Source organism: Pipistrellus kuhlii, unplaced genomic scaffold (genome assembly GCF_014108245.1).
Source record: "Pipistrellus kuhlii isolate mPipKuh1 unplaced genomic scaffold, mPipKuh1.p scaffold_m20_p_11, whole genome shotgun sequence".
In the NCBI taxonomy this organism is placed as follows: Eukaryota; Metazoa; Chordata; class Mammalia; order Chiroptera; family Vespertilionidae; genus Pipistrellus; species Pipistrellus kuhlii.
This window is the reverse complement of record NW_023425416.1, coordinates 33,541,635-33,558,273: the sequence shown is the minus strand read 5'-3', so window position 1 is coordinate 33,558,273 and position 16,639 is coordinate 33,541,635. Positions and strand designations below refer to the sequence as shown.

Sequence of the window (16,639 nt, the reverse complement as noted above, 5' to 3'; positions counted from 1 at the left end):
GGTGCATGGCAGGTCAACACCAGCATGGCCAATGGCCCTGGAGCACAAATGGACCCAACAACTTGTTCTGGCTTCCAGAGGGAGTCACCCTGAAGCAGAACCAGGTTTGCAGCATTTCGCTGTCAGATCTCCCTCCACACCTGGGCAAATGCATCTCCTTTGTTGGTCACACTCAGAGAAGTGGCTATTTTGTATATCTGATGCGTGACTCGATTTTATCAGAGCAATTGTATGTCAGATTAGGTCATCTCGAGGTCCCCTGTACAAAGTAAGATACCAGAGAATCCTCTTGTGCCCCTAACTCCCAGAACTTACGAATCTTAGATCGATTCCCAAATAGTTCTGTTTGTTTGATGTAACTTTGTCTAATGTCACTGGCAAGTTAGAACCTTAGTATTTATATCTGCCACCCCTAGTCAGACACCCCCCCAAAAAGTGTATGCTCTAGAGATTCCACAGTGCAAATTAAGGACATTGTTATTGTTTGAAAAATTATCCTTAGTATCTACCACCAAACAGACATAGTTCTGGCCTTCTCAGTGAGGTCTGTTAGTGCTAAGAACCAATTGTGAAATCCTGGCGGATATATGTCATGTAAAACTCTGTAGAATTACCTTTTACAGGCACAGTTATTCGCCATGGCTTTTTGACAGATAAGCACCAGGTTTCAGAAAGTAGCTCTACTGTTACTAAGAGTGCAACTTTTTACAAAGTTGAATAATGTATGGCATGAAATTTCAAATTCAATGTTCTCCTGTGTGCAATTTCCAACTGTGTTTTGTATAAAACGTAATTTTTTAAAGAGGAGTAATGATCTTGATTTTTTCATGGACCCCCTGGATAAAATCAGTACGTGAAATTAGATAAAGTGCAAAGTAGATGCTGCTAAAATTTAATTTGAGAAATTTTAACCAACATGCTGTGAATGTGTAATAGGACTTGCTGCATCCTCCTGTCCAGAAAATATAGCCAGTGTCTCTCCATTTACAGCGCCTCTAGTATCCTATTGTACTGACCGCAATATTCTAATCTCTCTGCTGTGATAACACAATGATTAAGCACTTTTATTACAGAAATGCCTCATGACTACTGACCTTTTCCAGTTTGTTCTTTATAGGAAAGCACAAGCCAAAGTGGAAAAAAAAAATCTAGGAAAGCCAATAAAGGAGTAAATGGAGCCTTTCTTTAGGGAATCAAACATTGCCACCAGGGGAAAGTCTAGCATTCAGAGTGTACACACATATCCACCTACATTATTTATTTTCAGTTTGTTCTTCTCTCTTCTCTGCAGGTGCCCAGAGATGTGATAAAGGACCGCTCGACTCCGTCTCCGGGCTGAGTCGAAGTGGGTCCCTGCTCTTGATCTTCCCTTGGCTTTGTCTAGGGGAAAATAATACTCATTAAGCACCAAATAAATGCATCATTTCATCTCAAGAATGTCAAGTTTAGACAGTTCCCTTTCAAGAGCACAAGGCTTCTACTGACATTTAAAATTTTAGTCCTTTATAATTGATATATTTTAATGAGCATAATAATTGCACTAGTTTTTAAAATAAAAGCAGAACCTACATGAGCATAGAGGAACTTTTAAAAAGTTTCAGAAAACTATTAAAGTATTAAAAAATTCTCACCTCTTTTTTTTCCTATTATTCCTTACTCATACCCCAAATTCTGCTCCCAATATGTTTTTCTTTATTTCCCCCAGAAAAATATCTAATATATATCCTGTATCTACATTTAATTTTTATATAGATGCAAGTTTATAATAAATTCTTACATATTATATTTTTACATTATAACTTGTAAACTATTCCAAAATGCACTTTGTAGTTCTTCTCATTTTTAATAGCCAAGAACATACCATATTAAGTATATAGCTTACCTTATTTATTTTACTATTTCCTTACCATGCACTTTTAGATTTATCCAGTATTAAAAAACACACCAAAACACTATATAGCTAATCCTACAATAAAAGTTCTTAAACACTCTGCATAGAGCTTTGCACTGGTGTGTCAGCATATTAAGCAAATAAATGACTAGGAGTGGGTATGTTCACTTTAAATTTTGATATACGTATTTCAAATTTCATTCTAGCAATTTACATTCCAAGCCAGAGTGAATGGATGAGCCTGCTTTACCACATGTACATCAAAGTTATGAAATATAAAATGAGTGCTGTCTGACATTTTGATAGTTTAAAATATCATTGTTTGAATTTGCATTTTCAAAATTATGAATGAGGGTGAACTTTCATTTTAATATCCATTATCTATTTGAATTTATTTTTTATGAGGTCTGTTCATATTTTTTGCCAATTTTGAAGTTAAGTTGCTATTTTTCTATTGATTCGTAAGAGCTCTTTGTGTACTAATTGCCACTTTCTTGTCATACAATATATGCTGCTCAGTGTTCCCATTTTGTTACCTGAGTTTAGATTTATTTTATGCAGTATAAATAGACATTTAAAAAAATTTGTTTTCCCATTTATCAATCTATTTGAGGTGTCTAGACATTATGACCTGCATAACAAAACTGTCTTTACTAAAAAAATTATTTTAAAAAATATATGCATGCATTCTCCCATTCTTTATGTCTACTTTTATTTTCAGCAATTAAATATTTAATTTGACTGGACTTCATGTCAGTAAAATTAGGTAGGGTCTTGCTATTTTTTTCCAAAGGGTTATTGTCAAGTGTAAAGAAATCAATCAATTATATGATGTTAAAAAACATTAGTCTTTGTTTGGTTAGTCGGTAAACATATAATTAATCATAAATAAATTATTGCAATAACTGCAAAATACAAAAATTAAAAACTATTCTTTAAGCTTCATCATTAAATCTCTGTGGTATTATGAAGGCTCTTTGATTCCTCTTCTTCATGAAAATAATTTGGTTTAGCTGCTACCTTGGGGATAGACTATAATAACTATTATCAATAGCTACGATATGCCAGGTCCTATCCTAGATCCTCAGTATTTATTGTTTCAATTAATCCTCATAAATATTGTCATCTATTTACAGATGAGAGAATTGAAAGTTTTAATATCATATCACACGGCTAGTAAGGAGTATTAACAGTATGTGAAGCCAATACATATTGAATGTCATATAGACTAATTTGTATCACTGTCCCTGCCTATCTGAGCCTGGACTCCAAGTCTTTCAAAGAATTTCATCATTCCCCATTCCCACTTCACCCTGGGATGCTTTTGACGAACAGAAAACAGGATGTTTTATTCACTGCCAAAGTCTAATCTGATGCTACATGGTTGTCGGCTTTTAATTATTCACCTTTTGATTTATATTGAAAGTGTGTTTAAAATAAAACATGTTATATTCTATAGACTTGATCACTAAAAACAGATTTGAAAATACAAGGCAGAACATCAAAAAGGACAGTGTTTTGGAAACTCCTGGCTGACCAAAGCATATTTCATTGTACTGCTGGAAGGCAGGATCACGTCTTTATGCGCTCAACTTTTTAGTTTTTAGGAACTCTTATTAAGTTGTGTCTGAAAATGTAATTATGAATCCATCAGGAAATAACTTTAAATATATGCAAATGTGCAAGCATGTCAGATTTTTAAGCCAGTGTCTATAGAAATGTGGTGGGAACAGCCAGCACCTGCCTATGCAGTATAAGGGAGCATCACAATGCCAGGAGGAATGGCAAAGCTAACTACAAAATGGACCAGATTAGCTTTCTGACAGCCAGTAAGCCAGTTCCTTTCTCACTAAAAAATCTAATTAATAGCTGAGATTTTCTAAATCCAACAACAGCAATTTGATAGTCTTAAAAAGAGCCCCTCAAAGGGAAATGACAAAGTACCTGTATTGGTCTTGGCCCTAAATGGAATAAAAATATGTTTCTTTAAAAACTTTTGTCACAATTCACACACTCATGCAAGATTGGGGTTGAAAATCATTTCACTTAGTGATCTAAAATCTCCCAAGCAGAGGAAAGAAGTTAAAGTGGTCCTGGGTTGATGGATCCTAACTAAAAAATTTACAAATAGAAAACAGCTCATTTTAAAAAATATGTAGGTACAAAATATTTACAATAGCAATATTTGTAATTTGCACATGTACACAAACACATAAATGTATACAACATATTTTTTTAGGGAGATGGATATGCTGTAAAATTACGCATACTCACACGACTACAGCCGCCTATAGAGAGACTGAAAAATATAGTCTCTAGCTGGGCCACCATGTTTCTTACTAAATAGCATTAGAAGAATTCTATTCCTTAAACTGGATTTTTGGTGTACAAGGATTTGTAATAATATTTTCATATTACATATATATTATATTTTTTAATTATAAAGTATTTCACAGCAAAAAAGGGACAATACAAGAGTGATATTGAACCACTGAATAGTGGAACCTGACTAATCTCTTTAGGGTGGTGATGATGGTGAGGGTGGACCAACAATTGCTTAAGATGAATGATTAATGGATTTCCTTCCCCTTTTCCTTTCCCTCCTCCTCTCCCTTCCTCCCTCCCTCTTTTCCTCTCTTCCTCTTTTATATCCTTCCTTCTTCCCTCCCCTCCCCTCTCCTCCCATCCTCTCCTCTTTCCTTCTCTCTTTCTCATTGAGGTTAAGTCAAATGTCAAATGCTAAGAATGAGGGTATAATTGCTAGGAGTTGGTGGTTTGAAGACAACGAATGCTTGAAACATCTGTTGTAGGGGATGGGCTGTCAAGCCGTGGAGCAAAAGTGATAGATGTGTTGGGGAATTTGACTGCCCTATTTGAGACTGCAAATAATAAATTTAGGGGGGTTCCCATCTGTCCTAGTGTAGGTTTTATATGAGCAATCCTTAGCAACCTGTGTGCAGGCCAGAGAAAATAGTTATGTGTTTACAACTTTGCTAGATGGATAAAGATAAGAGGTGTAAGAGTTTAGGGTATATGCAAACAAGACTTTAAAATTATGAAACGTGAAAGCTAAGGTAAAGAAAAAAGGAAACAGTAGTGAACTAACAGGAAGAAGGTAGAGATTGCAATGTTTTGGAGATTACCGTCGAGTAAAAAATTATAGGTAAATGAGTAACATGTTAGGGGAGGGGGTACTAGGTTTGTTATTAAGCAGGACTATTAAATAAGCAATTTCAGTTATTGAGCAATACTGAGGATAATTTCCAGAAAAAAATTTGATGTTTATACTTCAGTGAGTTAGGACTTGTCAACAAAGCATCATGTATTGGTAATATTCCCTTAGCCCCCAACATGTTGTAGGCATTAGCCTAGAAACTTTGACTTCATTCTCATTTAATTCTCACTTTGATAGGCATTAGTTTTTCCATTTATTAAAAAGCAAACTAAAGGTCATAGAAATTGTGTAATTTGCCAAAATTCAAAGTGGGAAGGCTGATTTGGAATCCTTACTGATTTTATTTGAAAGCTCATGCTTTTCCCACCTCACTACAGTAGACAACTAGGAAGTACATTCTTATTGGATATTTTTACTTATCTATGCTACCTGTTGAGGTTGAGTCAAAATGGATCTTCTAAACAGAAATTGTTTCCTTTGTGGTCTTTTCTTCTCCCATTTTACTCCTTGCCTCGAAAGAGACATACACTGGAAAATGCTCCCTCATTTTTTTTTTTTTTTTTTTTTTGAGGGGAAGTGGAAAGGTTACATTTTCTTTTCATTTCCCCTCATGTCCTCTCTTTTATGTTGTAAAATACTTTAATAATACATCTTTTACATATTAGAACATGTGTTCCATTTAAATATTAATCCAGACTTCTGGTTCAAGATGGCTTTTAAAAAAAAACCATATTAAAAAAACTATAAGAACATATAATAAAAAATGAATTCATATGCTCTGAATTATGTAATTTTGAAAGCAGAAAATCATTAGAAACCCAATTCAAATTGAAAAACAAAAACAAAATCACAGTGAAATAATTTAACCTGTCTTATGGTAGATTATGGTGGTAATAAATAAAATCATAGGGAATTTAAATACTATTATCAATAATTAATGGGGATATATATATATATTAATGGGGATATTTTGTAATATATAATTAATGGGGATATTTTGTAATATATATACATATATATATATATATATATATATATATATATAGTGATGTCCAACATAGAATGTCCATTCGTTTCACATGCTTATGGAATATTCACAACTGATTTTATTCTGCAAAGACAACTTCAAAAAGATTCCAAAAAGTAGGTCATATGGGTGAAAAAAAAATCTTCCCTCTACTTCACATTCTAAGCATTTGGATTTTCCCCAAAGTTTTTATATAATTTCATTTTAAAAGAACTTAGTAAACAAAATTAATAGACTTTTGAAAATAAGTGAATATTCTGTTTAAAAAGAAATAATGTTACCAAATATTTGATATCCAAACCCAATAGATAAGATCAAAGATGGATCAGAGAAAAATGAATACTTAATGTGCATGCATCATAAAAGATATCACATATAAATATCCAACAGATGACAAAAAATATATTTAAAATGTAAATTATGTAGAACTTTTCAAGTCACAAAATAAATGCCATATTTTATAATGAGAAATCAAAATAGGAGTAAACTAAAAGGATATAGAAATGCAAGTAAAATAAAATAAAAAACAGTCTAAAAATATGATCAATAAAACAAAAAGGATAATAAACTTATAGCAATTGTATTCAGAGAGAAAATTAGAGATAACACAAACACTTTAAAAATTTAAAAGCACCATGAATTTAGAAAAACTTAAAAATTATTAATTACTTTGCATAAAATTATATCAGCATAGTCTTCTAGATTAACTGAATGTTTTGAGGGAGATACAACCAATTACTAAAATAGGCACCCAAAGAAGTAATAACCTTGAATAGACCAATAACTGGTAAAAAGTCAAGAAAGAGTCCATCTTATACTGCTTATCACTCCACACTAAAGCCTATTTCAGATGGTTTTAAAGGTCAATGTTATCAAGCCTTAAAGGAACAAATAATTGTTTTAAAGCTTCAGAGAACAAAAAAGCCTGAAAATTTCTGAATGCAATCTACAAGTCTGGAAAACTGATATCAAAACTATATTGATCCAAAGATCTTAAACAAACATGAATGTACTGAATATTAAAAGGAAATATACCACGCCTATGTAGTATTATGCCAATGATAGCTTAATTTTAGGGAATCTTAATATAATTTACAAAGAAGCAAAGGCATAATATAATCTAAATTAAATATTGATTTTAAAAATATAATTATCCGTGTGTGTGTGTGTGTGTGTGTGTGTGTTTTAAACTTCATGATAAGCAAGCAATAGGAGAGTCTAATTTAATAGAGGATATTTATCAGCAATCAGGGGAAAACTCATATTTTATGGGTGACATTAGAAGCTTCACAGTTTTTGTCATTTGCAAAAGGGCCAAAACTTTCCAAAGAAAATGCAAATTCATTATGAAAAATTTAATAATAACAACAAATTAAAATGTATATAATGATTGGTTATTTTCAATGTCAAGAGTTTTGTGCATTTCCTTTTAAAATTTTAGTGCATTTTTTCATACTCAATTGCATTTATATAGTACATAAACATTATATGAATATAAAAAAATAACGTGTACATTTTACAAAATTGAGAAATGTACAATAGCATAAAGTAGAAAATGAATGTCTTTCGTAATACTGACTTCCAGAAATAATTTAACATTTGGTGGATTGATTTTTTATTTTGTTCTAGGCTTTTTGTTTTGTTTTGACATCAATGACTTAATTTTATAGTCAGTGAAAAAAGCTAATCTCCAAAGGTTATATGCGACACGATTCTATTTATGTAGCATTTTCTAATTGTTGGAGACAAAGGACAGATTATCTGTAGGGATGGTGCAGGGTAGGGGGTAGTATGACTATATAAGGATCGTAAGAGGGAAACATTTGTAGTGATAAAGAAGTTCTACTGGTATATGTTGCTTGTGGTGGTCACACAAAATGTACCCATGTGATAAAATGGCACAGAACTATACACACATACGAGTGGCAATTCCCTAGTTTTGATATTACACTATAATTATGTAAGTTGTACTATTGGGAACAACTGGGGTCTCTCTCTGTCTCTCTCTCTCCCTCTCCCTCTCATGTCCTTGCAAATGCCTGTGAATCTGTAATTATTTTAAAATAGGGTCAAAAAATAGTTTTCATGTTGTGTGCAGGTATTGGTCTGCTTTCACTGATCTTGAGTGCAGCATATTGAGGCTGTTTAAGAGCTCTCAACACTGGAGAACTGAAGCTGCATGAAAGCCTGGAGCTGGTTTTTCCTGGCCCATCCCGAGAGTTTGTGTCAATTGGCAAAAGCAGTGCTTCCTCAAAGCATATTATGTCTGTCTTTTATAGAATTGGTACACTAAAATGATCTTACTAGAATATGATACTTAATTGTTATATTCTATTATAAAAATATACAAATCACACATCTATAAAGCAAATGCATATATTTGTAGATATATCTCACCTTTATACATTTTATAAGACATAGATGACTTACTGTTATTGCTAGTATTTAAAAGAGCCTTTTCCATAATAAATTTTTTAATGAATGAACAAAATAAGAAAAAATACTTCATTAAATATTTTGTACAGCCCTATGTGTTTGCATATTTATGGATTGTGGGGGATTTGGCTATGAGCTTCGCCTATCAGATAATTATCATCATCATTATTTTCATCACTCATCTTTTTTAGTTTATTTTTCAGAAAAATACTCAAAATACTGTGCATAGTTTTGATTTTATAGTCATATATGTTTTATACCAATTCTGATATCATTATTTTCAGTTTATTTACTTACATCATGAAGTCAACATTTTATTGAGTGTAACATATATCTATAGAAAAAAAACAAATAAAAAATGTGCAGCTTGATTTCTGGTTGGTACTGATCTTGAATATCTAAATACATTTTATATGTATCTCCCACCTAGCTCTGTTTTTCTATAGAACTCTGACTCTGATTACCCAGCTTCAATAAGTATGAATGCTGTATAGTCTTGTTTAGTTCCACCCACTTCCCTCCTTCAGTTTCTTTTGATGAAAATTTGAGACAGCATAGCTACTTATCTACTTATCTATCTGCCTATCTATCATTGATCTATTATCTAAAAAGCAGAATCAATATATGCCACTATATCATGTGTATAACCATATTTTAAAATATTATCAAATATTCAGTCATTGAGGAACCATGACTTTTAATTGGGATTCTTAGATTCCCAGGGAAGTGTCAGAGGGATGGAATTGTGAGAGTGTGGGACAGGAAAAATCCAGCAGATAATGCATTTGGTTAAGAAGCCCCATTTCTGTGTATCTAGCTTATAAAATGAGCTTCAAAATGAGATTCAATTCAATAAAAGAACTGTCATTTAAAGAAAATGGATATTACTAGATAGGTATTCTCAAGTCAAAATAAGAGAGTAGTATTAGTTCTACTTTGTTCAACTAGAAAAAAAAAGTACATTTAGAAAAGTGTATTGAATAATGCAGTAGATGTTTTAGCTTTACTCAATTTCTTGTCTAGAAGACATAGCATTATATTACTTAAAAAGCACGCTACTCAGAATTTAGTACAGAGATAGAGGCAAGTGAGTTATTAGTGGGTATTACTATTACTTAATACGGTTCTTTATTAATGTCCTTATATATTCATTTCAGTTGTTTTGTGTGAGGAATTTAAGTCACTGGTTAGGGAAAATTTGGGAGGAGCATTTATGCAAGATTGTCTAAAAAGACAAAGAGAAAAATTATTTTAGAATTTAATGGTAGGCCTTCACTTTCCTTTGAATAGACCTCTTATTGAGTTGTAAGAAATCAGAATAATGCCATAGGATTATTACAAGAGCAAGTAGCTCTCGCCTAAGAGTAAGAAGCAAAAATATCAATTAATTTTTTTAAAAGTCTGAAGTTCAAGCAACAAAACAGTATAAAAAGAGAGGGATTAAGATAAACTGATATTAAAAACTCAGGAATTTTAGAAGTATTAATACAGAAAACAGTGTGGTGATGGATAGCCAGAAGGAACAGAGGGATTGAGAGGAGGTGGGCAAAAGTTGAAAGGGAATGGAGACATCTGTAATAGTGTCAACAATAAAAATAACGTTAAAAAATAAAAGTATTAATTATAATAAATTCTAGGAGTGAAGCTAAAGGTTACTTTACTTTGAATAGCTTAAGGAGCAATAAAATTCCTTTGTTTAACTTAATATATCAACTTACAAAATGACTTAAGAATTATTTACTTTGATATTTATATGAGCAAATTTATATTTATTCACTTTTAAATGTTGATGAATTTTTAGCTACATAATGGATACATGGAGTTTTATTGTAACCTCTTTTAAAAATTTATACATACTGAAAGATATTAAAGTTTGTGGTTATAAATCTATGTAGGTAGTAAAACACTAGCCATTTGCTTCTTAGAAATTGCCACTCCCTACATTTAAAAATTAAAATATGTAGGTGTTGAAATCAGAAAAAAATCCATGAAACAGTTAACAGAGGAGGAATGGTAAATGGAAGCGTAAACATTTCCTTTTTTTTTTTTAATCTACTTAATATTGGTGGAAATACATTTTCAGAAAATATCATAGAAATGAAAACACTTTGATGAATTATTCTTTGAATCCTTTGAAATCATAAAAGTGTTTTTCGGTGATAAATTCAAATAACTGGACCAAAGCTGGGGTAATTATCTTTTAATGAGCACCAACAATTTCACTGAGAGAGTTGCATGTACACAAATCAGAAATAACACACCAATCTGATATAGGACCATGCATTTCTGCTTTTAACTAAACTTCTTTCAGTTGAGTATTGCCAGTTAAGTAGCAGACTGGGAGAAAACTTTTGGTTAAGTTTACTGGGGATTGAGCTAAATAATTTAATTTTAACTCTGAAAAATATTAGAGTAGTCTAGAAAGGGAAGATGACTTTTGCTTTCGGATTTAGAGTGAAGTATGCACCAAAGGAGAATTATAGAGGTAGAAAGACCAAAGAAATTGTGTTTAGTCATAAAAAATGCTAATGAATTGGTCAGAACTGTGATCTAACTATCTACTCAGGACACAGTCCTGACAATATTTATCAAGAACATAAATTTAAAAATTATTATCCAGAAACACATACAAAAGAATAAAGTCCCTGCATATTCCATATATAAAAGGTATATAATATGATAAAAACAGATTTACTATTATGTTTTTAATGCTTAGTCACTTATTAGGAGTTTTTAATGGAAATTCAAATTATAAAAAAATAATGCATGAATCAAGCAAGCTAATGTGTTTACTTCAATTTTGTTCTCTCAAAAATTACCTAATCATTGTTATTAGTTTCTGTTTACATATATTTTTCCAACAGGGCTTATAAGACATTGAATAATGTAATTTCCAGACCTTTTCATGGATGTGTTTTCATTAAAACAAGGTTTTAATGCTTGTGTTCTGTGGAAGAATCCAAGTCAACATGCTGTTACTGAAAAGTCGCCAGTGGTTTAGTTCTAGTTACTGTGTGTGAAATTTAGAGTGGGTAGTTGATGTGGGTTGGCGGGAAGGTTTAAAAGATTCCTAAAATCACTCTGAAACATAAAACTGATAGAAAAGGAGTATAGGGCCATAATATAAATGAAAACACAAAGTTGTAAATATTAGGTACCCGAAACATTAGACGATGCTTTTAAAAGAAAAAAGATTTCATGTGGATCTAGGAGCAGGCAGAGAAGATGGATTACTAGGCAAGAGGAAAATGTGAACCAAGACTTCAGGGTAGAAATTACATGGCAAATTCCAGAAAGAATAAGGCAATCAGTGTAAGAGAAGAGTAGTTATCAAAATGCTCTCTAAATCATGGAAACTATTACATGGCTTAGGACAAATGTGTTTATTTTAAGAAATGTTTAGAAGGGGTGTGTGTGTGGGTGTGTGTGTGTGTGTGTGTGTGTGTGTGTGTGTGTATGTATTCCTCTTCCAAAAAAGGTAAAAGGAAAACTGGGAGAAAGAGATAGAAACAAGAAGCATCTATTGAGCATCTATTAAGTTTCAATTATAGTAACATAAACCTTGTATTACCCTATAAGGTAAACTTGGTAGATGAGAAGCCTGAGGTAAAAGAGCTGATGTGCCATGAATAGTGTCATACAACTAGGAATTGGTAGACCTGGCATCTATTTGTAGATCTCTTTGTCTCTACACCCATGTACTTTCTAGTAATTGTATTGCATTAAAGAGAATAATGATAACAACTTGCCCCTTGTAAACTGAGAAACCATGGATTTTTCTAATCCTGACAGGAGAAAGGGATGCAGGAGGAAGAGAGGGTAAAACATGGGGTGGAATGAAATGTTTTCCAGAGTGGCAGACTGTCTGCAAATGTGGCCACCAACTAATTTTCACATTCTTATTCATACACATCTCTCTTCAAGAGTTTGTTTCCTCTCCCCTTGAATTTTGGCTGGTACTGTAGCTTTCACTAAAAGAATATGGCAGGAAAGAGTGTGTGACTTCTGGACTTACACAGATTCCATATTTGCTCTTTGGACCCATCCTCTATGCAAAGTAACAAGGCTCAACTAGTGAATAATGACAGAGATAGCTAGAGCCAGGGATAGAAATTATAGAGACAGACATAGAGATAGAGATAGAGACAAAGATAGAGATATAGAGATAAAGATGGAGAGAAAACTATACAACGCCCAGTCATGCCATCCTCCCCAGTAAAGGCACTGGGTATGTGAAGTTCTTTAGGATGCTCTGGCCCAGCTGAGTTCCAAGCTGATGGTGCTACATGAGTGATTCCAGTCAACACCATTTGGAATAGAAGAACCCACATAGCCTACTTAAAGAATCATGAGGAATAATAAACTATTGTTTACAAGTTTGGGGAAAATTTGTTATGCAGCAAAAGCTAACTGATACACTTGCTTTTGGGGTCCTGGAGTGGAGAAAACAAACTATCAGGAAAAGACAGAACAATGAGGGTAGTGTCACCTTAGTCTCCATATTCATTCACATCTTGAGCCTATACTTGACATTAAAGAACACTTCTATTAAGATATAAATACTATGGAAGGGATACTTAGCTGTTTAACAAGGATTAGTTAATAGCCAACAGAGTACCAACATATGGCACAGGATGGAGGGAAAGATATTATTTAAGCCTGACCCAGAAAAGGGTGTAAGAAAGCTACCAGAGAGATGACGTGTCCATTTCTAATGAGTATCACTACCATCACCTCCACAATCACCAGCAATCACAATCACTTTTGTGCTAATGACTGACTTACAACCACCTCTTTTATGCAAATATCATCCTAAATAATTGTTTTTCTCTAATTCTCATAATGACATCTGTAGACATTGTCCCACTTCAAAGATAACAATACTACTATACACCTCAATAGTTTTAAATAACTTGCCTACATCCTTGTAGAATACAAGAGGCAGCAAGTTAATTAATACCCAATTCCAAAGCCTTTGCTCTTTGCTTTATCATTTACTTTCTCAATATTTACGGGCACTTTTTTCTTAAGGACTGCCAACTTCAAAAAGGGTGTTGGTAAATGATTTTAAAAAATAATTAAGTTCTATAGGAAACTGGTCTATATTTAAGAGTTACAGACTACATTGAAAATTACTTAAGATGAGAAGTTTATAGGAATTCTAAAGTAGAAATCAAAGATGAGAAGTTTATAGGAATTCTAAAGTAGAAATCAATAAAAAATAAAAAATAAAAAGAATTGCCTTAATAAATTGTAGCAGTAACAATTTTATCACATTGATGGTGGCTTCTGAAATGATTCAATATTTTTCTCACTGGTATTTCCCAATGTCCTACATTAAAATTCCTTACTGATAATTTTTGTTCTAGGTTCTTCTCAGGTTTATAGAAGTCAAAGCAACAAAGTCTTGGCCATCCTTTGAGCCAGTGATGGAATAGGATTTTTTGTGAAGAATTCAGGCCAGTAAGAAATAGGTAGGAATGAAAGTGTAAGAATAAAGGAGAAAAAGGGAGAACAAATGTTGAAAACATAATGGGAACTCTGTCTACAAGATCAACAAATAGATTCAACCTATTCATCCCATTTTAAAGCATCTATTTCTCTTGTGCCAGCCACTGAGCTGGGGAGACAAAGATAAATAATTCAGATTTCTTGACCTTAAGAAAAAGTAAGGAGCCTGATTTATCCGGACAAAAGGTGTGCTGGGAGGTTTGAAGGTGATCCAGCTAGTTCATGGACATCCCAATATAAAGTCCAACTCACTTTCTATTCTTAGATATAACTCCATCAAGGCAACTCTGCACACAATCTCCCACTGAAGGACAGAGTCTTCTAATACAATCCTCTTATTGATAACATGATATATATGCAAGAATGGAGGGACAAAGAGAGAGCCCTTTGTAGAAGGCTGTTTTATGTCTAAAAAATGGACTTCCTTAAAAAGTTTTGCATAATAATACACCACTCACAATTACCGAATAACACAAATGTATTCACCTCAACACCAAAATTCATCTACTACTGAAACATTAGTAATATAATCCCTCTTCTGTTTTTTAATGCTATATGTTATAGGGTAATGGCTCAGCTGCTTTATACCAATGCCACTCAACTAGGGGAGATTTCACCAATGTCTAGAAACATTTTGGGTTGTCAAAACTGGGATGTGGGTGTTTCTGGCATCTAGTGGGTAGAGACCAGGGCTGCTGCTAAAATCCTCCAACACACAGGACATCACTCCCTAAGAAAGAATCATCAGACCCTAAAATGTCAATAATGCCAAGTTTGGCAAAACTGCTTATATGCTAATTTTATAAGAACTCTGACTTTTTTATATAATTCAGTCATAAAATGATGCAACCAATCATATACAAAAGATGAACTACTAATTTTTTTTTGTTTTCTTTTTCAAAATAAGGAAATAGACTTACATGGAAGTCAAATGACTATAAAAATCAATAAATGATTTAATTCATTTTACATCTTTGGGTCAGGCATTAATAATCAGGATGACATTAAATGTTTAATTCAGAATCAGTTAACTCTCAACTGGAACTTGTTTCTCCAGTCATGCTCATCAATTCACCAAATAATGATCTGGGATTCTGACAACTTTAGAAATTTTGTTTTGTAGAAATTTGCATATACTAGTACATAATGGCAAACTATAAGATATTCTTATTTTTTTCTTAATTGAAAAGTGATAGCATCTCACTTGAGTCCAATTGATAACTGTAATAATTTCAGTAAAATCTAAGATAAAAGGTCCTGGGTCTCTAGCTGTGATGCTATGATTTCCTAATTAAAATAAGATTGTAAATATAGTTCATGTAAGTCAGGGGACATCTGTAAGTGTACAAGAAAATTATTTTGGGGGCATACTAAAGCATTCCAGATGGGTTAGCATAGTGGCAAACTACCAATAGATTAACACCTATTCTTTTTTACTCTCCAAAATAGATTTCCAAATGATCTGTGTACATCAACATTTTATGGTTCTGCCTCTATTTATCATGAGCTTGTTAAGTGCCAGCAATTGCCTATGTGCTTACATGTTTTTTGAGACAAGAGTGGGAAAAATCCCTCAATTCATTAAAGGAAAGTCTTGGATAAGAAAGAAGCTGATAAGGGTCTGTAGAACCATCACAGAGAGAGTGCAAGATTTCCATTTCTCATTATCATGGTTGAATCCACCAGTTTGCTGGGTTCCTAATACTCTGCCCATTTGACTCTAGGATGTCCTTGAACCTCCTTGCATTGATCGGACTCTCCCCATCTTAACCTCTTAAATCAGAAATTAAGCCAACATTTTCTTTATTACTTCTGGTGTTGACACCTTACTCCCCTGTTTTAACAGTGCATAATTCTGCGCCATGTATGTTATGATTCTAGAACAGGAGCACTTCTAGATCATGCTATAAAGAAACTCCTTTCTTTCCTCCCTCTCCTCTAGACCGAAGCATGGTCCCATGGATCTGAGTCCTAACATAACTTACATTTCTTAAGGTTATGAAATTTTCTATGACCTGATAATTAAAGGACTACCAAAGACACAAAACACAACAACAACCTGATTAGCTCCTTGTTAATACATGTTGAGTACTAAATATAATGACCCATGTCAATGAGACTTTCCAGAGAATCATGTCTAGTAATTAGAAGAGCCATAAAAAGATGCTATTTTCAGTATAAAACCATCTAGAATTGAAACGGGTTGAGGAAGGAATCACTTGTTAATTAATTAGGTAGGTCAGGAATCTGCAAATTTTGGCCCACCAACTAGTCATGTATCTGTTTTTTTTATAAATAAAGTTTTATTGAAACACAGCTACATCCATTTGTTTACATATTAGCTATGACTACTTTTCTGTTATGGAGGAAGAATTAAGTTTGATAGAGACTATATGGCCCACAAAGCCTAAAATAATCACTATCAGATCTTTTCAGAAAAAGTTTGCTGCTCCCTTCTAGATCAAATGAGAAAGAGCAACTGAGGATGAAAATCTGAACTAACCATTCTCCTAAATATATTCTTATTTGAGAGTTAACTTGCTAGAAAAGGAGAAAGTATAATGACCCAGCTTTATAAAAACTTTTAAAACTTAAAGTT

At 32.9% G+C, this 16,639-nt stretch overlaps 1 protein-coding gene across 1 annotated transcript in view; it reads right to left on the bottom strand.

The window, feature by feature from the left end:
- KCNH8 (potassium voltage-gated channel subfamily H member 8) overlaps positions 1–16,639 on the bottom strand; it is a 267,106-nt gene that overhangs the window by 115,266 nt on the left and 135,201 nt on the right. The window contains exon 4 of the mRNA XM_036431582.2: positions 1,253–1,380. Within this exon, the coding sequence (XP_036287475.1) occupies positions 1,253–1,380 (128 nt within the window). The remainder of the gene's footprint in view (positions 1–1,252; positions 1,381–16,639) is intronic.